At 38.4% G+C, this 8,299-nt stretch overlaps 2 protein-coding genes across 2 annotated transcripts; one reads left to right on the top strand and one right to left on the bottom strand.

Annotated features, from left to right (window-relative positions):
• Positions 1 to 1,305: 1,305 nt before the first annotated feature.
• Positions 1,306 to 3,851, bottom strand: LOC140005038 (protein MOTHER of FT and TFL1-like). The gene is made up of 5 exons (XM_072045110.1): positions 3,795 to 3,851; positions 2,986 to 3,075; positions 2,678 to 2,739; positions 2,484 to 2,524; positions 1,306 to 1,541 (listed from the first exon to the last, which is right to left on the bottom strand). The coding sequence occupies exons 1-5, from the start codon at positions 3,849 to 3,851 to the stop codon at positions 1,306 to 1,308; spliced, it is 486 nt and encodes a 161-aa protein (XP_071901211.1).
• A 1,198-nt stretch (positions 3,852 to 5,049) lies between these two features.
• On the top strand, positions 5,050 to 8,006 carry LOC113742073 (multicopper oxidase LPR1 homolog 1-like). The gene is made up of 4 exons (XM_027269775.2): positions 5,050 to 5,116; positions 5,446 to 5,705; positions 6,046 to 7,506; positions 7,633 to 8,006. Exons 2-4 carry the CDS (start codon positions 5,454 to 5,456, stop codon positions 7,684 to 7,686), a joined length of 1,767 nt encoding a protein of 588 aa, XP_027125576.2. The 5' UTR covers positions 5,050 to 5,116; positions 5,446 to 5,453; the 3' UTR covers positions 7,687 to 8,006.
• The last annotated feature ends 293 nt before the right edge of the window (positions 8,007 to 8,299 follow it).

Here is an 8,299-nt window from a genome sequence, read left to right as displayed (position 1 = left end):
GATTTTGCCCCCCATTGACAGCATCTTTGAACTCCAGTGAAATAACCTCTGTCGCATTCTAGACAATAGTCCATCAAAGATCGCACCCGTAACCCTGCCCCGGATCAAGGGATCCCCAGGTAGATAAAGAGGGGTTGCTGTTCTTTAAAGCCAAGAATTGCCCTTATAATCCCTCGGTGTGACTCTAACAGCCTCGAGGATGATGCAAATGAACTCTTACTTATATTTACGACCTGCCCCGAATATGCTTGATATAAGCGTAATAAATCCTGGACTGCTGCCAATGTGTCGTGGGAGCAGCGAGTGAAGATAATTGTGTCATCCGCAAAGGCTAGATACGGAACATTCGGCCCCGCAGTCGCAAAGTAGCGGCTCTTTTTAGCTTCAAACAACTGCTGGATACCCCTATCCAGAAATTCGGCCACAAACAAGAAAAGCGCAGGAGATAATGGATCCCCCTGCCGAACCCCTTGAGAGGACTTGAAGAGACCAGACCGCTCCCCATTCACCAATACCGAAAATCACGAATTGGAGAACGTCCGAAATAGAAGGTCCACCACACCTTCCTCAAATCCAAACTGACGGAGCATGAATAACAGAAAGGACCAGTCTACCCGATCATAGGCCTTCTCCATATCTAACTTAAGAATCACGTTTGGGTCTGCTAGTCTCCTATCAAGCTCTCGCATCATTTTCTGTGCAAGCAAAATATTGTGTACGATCCCCCTTCCTGGAACGGCGAGATCGGGTTGGGCAGCAACCGATTGATCCTGTTAGCGAGTATCTTAGAGACAATCTTCGAGCTCACATTGCACAGACTGATGGGCCAGAATTCCCTCTAGTGTGATGCTCCCTCAGTCTTTGGGACGAGAATCAGGAGTGATCTCGTCCAACCTCGTGGCTGTTGCATTCCCTTGAAAAAGTTCTGTACTGCAAGCACGAGATCCTCTTTGATGATGCCCCAACAACTTTGGTAGAAGCCCGTCCCAAAACCTACTTGATTTTCATTTCCTTCGAGAACGATAAGGATATATCTTCTGAAAGAGGCAACGAGGTAAAATGTTCAAATGATGCTAATAACAGAATAAATATATCAACGGATAAAACCCATAATTCACAAGCAAGAAATAGAAAAGAAAATATTATTTTACATAACCGAGAAGCCACAAAGGCGCATGCAAACCAAGAAAAAGTTCAACTGACACAGTTCAAATTAACACGACATCATCAAGGACCAAAGGTCGAAAACCCTCTCTCAGAGGGAGGGCTAGCTTTCAAACACGCATACAAGTTCTAACATTAATTTCACTGATTCCGTGAACGCTTCCTGCCGCAGGGCTCACGGTGGGCATTGAAGTACACTATTGAAACCGGCCGGCGGCCCGAGATTGTTGCTCTGGCAAACACACTGGTTGAGAAGCACGCACGGGCGTTTGGCGGTGCCAGAAAACCTAGTGGTGCCTCCAGCCGATACAGGGTCACTACATAGCGATGGATGCCCACTTGTGGATGAGGAGGCATGTAACTCAGAATTTCTTTGCCTGCATATATAAAAAGCACGATTAATATTAAACTTCCAACCGAAAAAAAAAAAAAACCTTGAAACTCAATGACATACTAGTGCAATAAAGTAGACGGCTCAAACATCAACCTAGAGGAATTGGCCATTTAAACATGCATGCAAAATCAAGCACATATGCAATCAAGTGAGACCCTCGCGTAGCTAGTCATTTTGATGTCTTCAAAATAATTCTGTTAAACATTAATATGTAACCTCAGCTACTTCTTATGTATTAGAAATAACTATTATATTATAGCATAAGATAATTCAGTTCATGTAAAAGTATGGTGGGACAAAATATACTCGGTAGAATTCATGTCGATCATCCGTGATACTAATTAAGTTTTGATGCAAAAGCAAACATGGAAATGCAAGATATAGGAGCCCCGTTCATGTACTTGGGTGATTTACAAAATCAAGATGCACACAAAATCCTAAAAATTTAATTAGTGATCGCTAAGGGTTCAGTAAAAGGTTTCGGTTCCTGTTTCAGAAGTTTTCTTGCGTCCATGCAAAATGGGATGTGACAATTGGCTCCGTTGCTCTTTTTGAAATATACATATCGGTCCTTAGGGTTTGGGAGAAATGCACGAGAGGGATAGTACGTGCGCGGGCGAGTGCGTATATATGTTTTCTTTGCTCCCTAACATGTTACGTGATGGGCGAAACTGATGATCATGATCAAGAAATCAAGGGTGGCAGTAAAGCCATTTTTCCTCTAGATCAAGAGTGATCTTGTGATAACTTCCAATTAAACGAGAAAAGATTAGGAAAAATTCACAAAAGATAATCTATGGCTATTGATCTCTTGCATGCACGCACGGGGTGGTGAAAGATATTTCTCCCTCTTTTAATTGACAGGTTCAGATGCATTTATCATGTATAGGTTGTGCTACTAAGACTAGATATTGCAGAGTTTCACCTTGAGAAGCAATACTGCCGCCTGGGATGTCAGTTACAATCCTGTGATGGAAAAAAATTTCAAAAAATCGATGAAATTAGGCTAGGAGTAATAAATTACAAAATGATCAAAAGCTAAAAGATGGAAAACAGGAAAAAAAACCAAAACGCTAAAAAAGAATTGAATTTTGTAAATCCCTCTTAAGTTTTACTTACCAGTGCGCCCACTCTCTCGGGGTTGGCTCGCTTGGACTAGGGTCATCGGGATCTATCATCACCTGGACCAATAAAATTTACGGAAGATTTAATAATAATCTCAACAAAAGAAAAGCAGCATGCATTTGATCTAGACATAAGAAACCCGCATTTGTATGGATCATCCGCCAAAAAGGGGTTTCTTAAGAGAAAAAAAAAACAAACAAAAAACAGAAAAAAAAAAGAAGAAGAAGGCTGATGATCGAAAGTCCTACAAAAATATTGACAAAGTATAAAGACAACGTTATAGAGTGAAGGGAGATGTTTACCAAAGTGTAGAATTTACCAGGTTCTCCACCGATGGTGACTAGAGGAGCAGAAGCAGCAAGAGATGGCTTGACATCAGAAAATATGTGGAGCTATACATTTAGCATTTAATTTCAGGAATCAGTTATATTTTCTTCACACATTAAAGTTTGAGCAAGCCATGATTATACAAGTGCGAGTACTAATGTAATCAGGCAGGACCCAAAAGTTGTGCTCAGGCAATTCGTATAAAAAGATTGTGTACGTACGCAGGACTAACGCTTCAAATTTTATGTGTTCAATTGTGTATATATGAGCTGGTCGATCCTCTATATTAAAAAAGAAAAAAAAATTACAACCAGAAATTAAATAAAATCAACTACTGATAAATAGATACCTCCTCTCTATTCGTCCCTTTTAAAATGGATTTTGGCCCAGTTTTAATTCAAATTAAATGTCCTTAATCTTCAACTAATTAAGAGAGTTATCCTGCACCCCGGCCGGCATCCCTACCTCTATCACCAATAACTGTTCAGATTCTAGCCACCTTGGGAAAATGTCCATTTCGATCATGTTGATCAGGCATAATTTCATGTTCATAATCTCGAAAACTTCATAGTCCTTGGAATTTGTTTTTGGATTTTATAATGAACATGGACGACGTTGTGAGAAGCTTTTTTTTTTTTGTCATTTATTTTGTGAGATATAAGAGATTTCATAGATCTAAATTTCTCTTTAGATTTGAAACTGTTTCTTTATCTAAAACTTCTTACGTTTATTGAATATATGATCTAAAACTTTTGCATTTATTTATTCATTTGTATGAAAATACCCTTATGGAAGTTTCAATGCTATTGTCATGTTTGTTACTATTCAGATCAGTTGCCATGGTAGCCTTTCTTTTTCTTTCTTTCTTTTTTTTTTTAAATGAAAAGACTTCTGTTTTTTATTTCAAATTGTACTTTCTACACTATATATACCTTCACAATTTTTTTTTACAATACTTATCAAAATTGCAGGCAGTCAATCAATCAATCTGAGCATTAATTCTCACCATGTGTTGTTTTTTATACCTAATCTCTTTGGTAAAAGAATAGAAGAAAATGATTGAATGATTTATAATGTATACTATTGGAACTTACCAGTTGATTATTTAAAACTTTTTTTTTTTTGGGGTAAAACTTCAAATCATTAAAGACCAAAGTTTGCCAATAATTGTCACATACTCCATGGTTTGCCCGGATTCGGTGCATTTCCGACGACCTCGTCTTTCCTACTTGTGGACCCTTAAAAGAGGCATGAGACTCTGTCTCCGATTAATTGTCAACCTTTTGGAGGAAAATGGAGGCATGGATTAAAAAAAGAAGTCGAGAAAGTTTCTTGCCCCGTTGTCATGAACTATATTTGAAACCTAATAAATCCAATTACTTTTTAGTTGCCCTATTCATGTCAACTATATTTGCCCAATTAAATTGCTATTTTTAGGAGTTTTGTAAAAAAAAAAAAAATGTACTGTAACGATTAGATCAATTAGATATTCGTGAGGTAAAAAAATAATTGAAAGATGTGTCCATAAAAATTTTGTTGTAAAAAACCACAATCTAGACATAAAAATTTTGGAAAATTTGTTTCCTTTCTTTTCTTTTTCCAAGTGCCGGTCGCTATATTTACAAGCCCTTTTCAATAATAATGGAAGGTTCCATCCAACTTAATGGACGTCATAATCCTGGCTAATATTTAAAATCGAATTAATGTGATCCATCTCATCAAAAAAAAATAAAAAAAAAGTAGACAAAACTTAGATCGTGATCTTGATTAGTTAGCCTACAATTGGACATATCTGCGGAGGGTTAATTCCAAAACCAGAAACTAATTTTAATACTCAAAGCTGAAATAGCCAGGTTTTGACTAACCAAATTTCGATTTTCCTTAGATTCAATATGCAACGCGTTTTGAGCACAAGCAACCTTTTTAAAAAAAAAAAAAAAAATTTTAACGTGTGTGTGTGGACTTTGTGCCTTTGCTTGACTTGTGTATATATGGGGGAAGATGATGAGTGCATTTGTAGACCAATTAGTCATTCGAACTTGTGCTCTCCACACTCTTTATTTCATCAACCCTTCATTTTCTGTCCTTTTCTATTTGTTCATCGAGGTAAGTTGATGATGATGAAATCCCTCTTGTAGTCTGAAATGGTGATCAAATTTTTGACCATTGTCGTCGTGACAATGATTATCATCCAAGGTGTAGGTATTTGGTGTTTAGACTGATTAATCACTCAACTTAATGCTGTTTTCGAATAGCGAAAGCTGGTCATTATTTGTTGGAAAAGTAAGGTGATTTCGTAAAAGAGAACTGCCTTTTTCTTGAAGTTTATCCCTTTGTGAAGGAAAAACTTTGGCATAGTCGGCTCTCTACTTATAGTTAAGAATTTTTTTAAGCTGTTGTTTCACTAATATGTGAAATTTCATGATTTGTCACAGGATCTTCAATGGGCTCCTCGAAGGTTTTAATTCCTCCAAAAGTGATCAGTGTATTAAGCTTGTTTATGGTCTTGAGTATCATCGGTGCCGCAGAAGCACGACCTCCACCAGTAACGGAAGCAACGCTTCATCAGATAGCTGCTTCTTTGCAAATGTACGTGGATGAACTTCCACAAATTCCTAAGCTACTGGGCTACACCCCTAGCTACGGTGCACCAAAACCAGGAAAACTGACTATTGGAATGTACAAAACCAGTTGGGTACGTGAACTTTTCATCTCTAATAGCTAGTACATCTCAAGAACTAAAACAAGTCTTTGCTAAATTCACTAACGCACCAAGCATCATAGTAATCTCAAGATGCATTTCTTGTGTCTATAACTATGTATTTTATCAAGACGACAACCATCTATTTACACAAAGTTTGTACCTTTTCGAAAGATAACTACCCTTTTGAATTGAGTAATAGGTCAACTATCAAGAAACCATATTTGGAAACAAAGTCGATGACAATATTTTTGTGCTCTTATGTTGCATCAGTTAACTCTACCATATGTTTGATAACTTTCTCAAATATTATACTATATGGTTCCTTTTGCAGAAATTTCATCGTGATTTTCCTCCAACAACTGTCTTTGCTTATGGAACATCGGCAGCAACAGCAACGGTTCCAGGTCCACAGATAGAGGCCATCCAAGGAGTACCAACTTATGTTACCTGGCTAAATTACCTACCTGATCATCACATACTTCCATGGGATCCTACGATCGCGACTGCCATACCCAAAAATGGAGGTGTCCCGACCGTGGTCCATCTTCACGGAGGAATCCACCCACCGCAAAGCGACGGCAACGCTCTAGCATGGTTCACGGCCAATTTTCGCGAGAACGGACCCAAATGGACCCAATCAACATACATGTACCCTAACGTACAACATGCTGGAAATTTATGGTACCATGATCATGCCCTTGGTTTAACTCGTGTTAACCTCCTTGCCGGCCTAATTGCACCGTTTGTTATCAAGGATCCGGCCTTAGAAGCTAAATTAAACCTCCCTTCCGGCCCTGAATTCGACCGACATCTCATGATCTTCGATCGTAGCTTCTACATGGATGGATCATTGTACATGAATTACACTGGTGACAATCCCACAATCCATCCCCAGTGGCAACCAGAATACTTTGGTGATGCAATGATTGTTAATGGTAAGGCATGGCCGTGCCTCAAGGTACAACCGAGAAAGTATAGATTTCGGATAATCAACGCCTCCAATGCCAGATATCTCAGTCTCTCCTTGACAAATGGCCTCGCATTTATCATTGTCGGCTCCGATACGTCATATCTTCCATCTCCCGTGACCTCATCGAACATTCTCATAGCACCAGCTGAGATTTTTGATGTTGTGGTTGACTTTTCATTGGCAAAGGCTAGCGAAATCATGTTGACTAATGATGCTCCTTACCCCTATCCCAACGGTACTTCTCCGGATCAACTTACTAGCAAGGTTATGAAGTTTATTATCAAGCCAGAGGCTCCAGCTCCTTATGATAAATCAAGTGTTCCACAAGGTCTAAAAACTTATGCTACCAGTTCAATCACTGAAGCAACAACTAAGAGGTACATAGTCATGTATGAGTACCAGAGCTCCACAGGGAACCCTACACACCTATTAATAAATGGCAAGAGATTAGTAGACCCTGCGACAGAAACACCAAAATCTGGAAGTACTGAGGTGTGGGAGGTGATAAACTTGACTGGGGATAATCATCCTCTGCATCTTCATTTGGCTGAGTTTCAAGCAATTAAGGTACAGCAATTGGTGGATTTGGCTGGATTTACAACATGCATGAAGGTGAAAAATGATGCTATTGCCTGCAATGTGACATCCCATGCCACAGGAAGTTTGCTGGATATTCCAGCGTATGAGAAAACATGGAAAAATGTGGTCAAGATTGAACCTGGCTACCAAACTACGGTGGTGGTTAAGTTTAATCTGGTGGAAAATGACACACCTTATCCTTTTGATGCCACTGTAGAACCCAATTATCTGTACCATTGCCATGTAAGTCTGCGATCAACTTTGATCTACTAGCATGATTTAATCATTTGACCAGTAGCTATTTCTATGGTCGTTTAATATAATTTCTTTCCCTGGGTCTTTTGTGATATTGGGTATTTGTTTTTGCAGATTCTTGATCATGAAGATAATGAGATGATTCGCCCACTGAAACTAGTGAAATAAAAAGATCTTTCCGACAAATGAGAGCCTGTGATGATTTGGATTGTAAACGAACCGAGTTCTTAACGAACAGTTTGATCTCAAATCGTTAGGGACATGATTAGTTAAATAATATATATATTTTTGTTGAATATGTGATGTTATAATTGTGTCATAATTTTGTGCAATATGAAATATAAAGTAGGGTTGTAATTGAATTGAACTACTCGTGAACAGAGTCAAAAACTCGACTCGGACTCGAGTTAACTGAATTCGAGTCGAGTTCTAGTAGCTCAATAAGTCTAGCAAGTCGAGTTTGAGTATTCAATAGTAAGGATTGAAAGCTCGTGGAGCCTTATTGAGTTTTTTTTAATTTTAATTCTTTAATATATTATTACTATGAAATTACCTTTGTGTCCAAAAGATTGGTTGAATTTACGAAATGTTCAGATTATATGAAATTTTTCAAAGGGCAACAATTTTTTTTGCTCAAAAATTGTTAAGAAAAATGAAATTCGCAAATCTCTCTGACTCAAACTCGATAAAACTCACATTGACTCGAGTTTATGCAAGTCGAGCTCGAGTTTTGTGAGCAATGCATCGAGCTCGAATTCAAGTATCTTTCCTGCATGTCGAG

The sequence above is a fragment of the Coffea arabica genome, chromosome 4c, assembly GCF_036785885.1.
Source record: "Coffea arabica cultivar ET-39 chromosome 4c, Coffea Arabica ET-39 HiFi, whole genome shotgun sequence".
Lineage (NCBI taxonomy): Eukaryota > Viridiplantae > Streptophyta > Magnoliopsida > Gentianales > Rubiaceae > Coffea > Coffea arabica.
The sequence above is the reverse complement of the archived record's forward strand: the minus strand, read 5'-3'. Positions and strand labels throughout refer to the sequence as shown.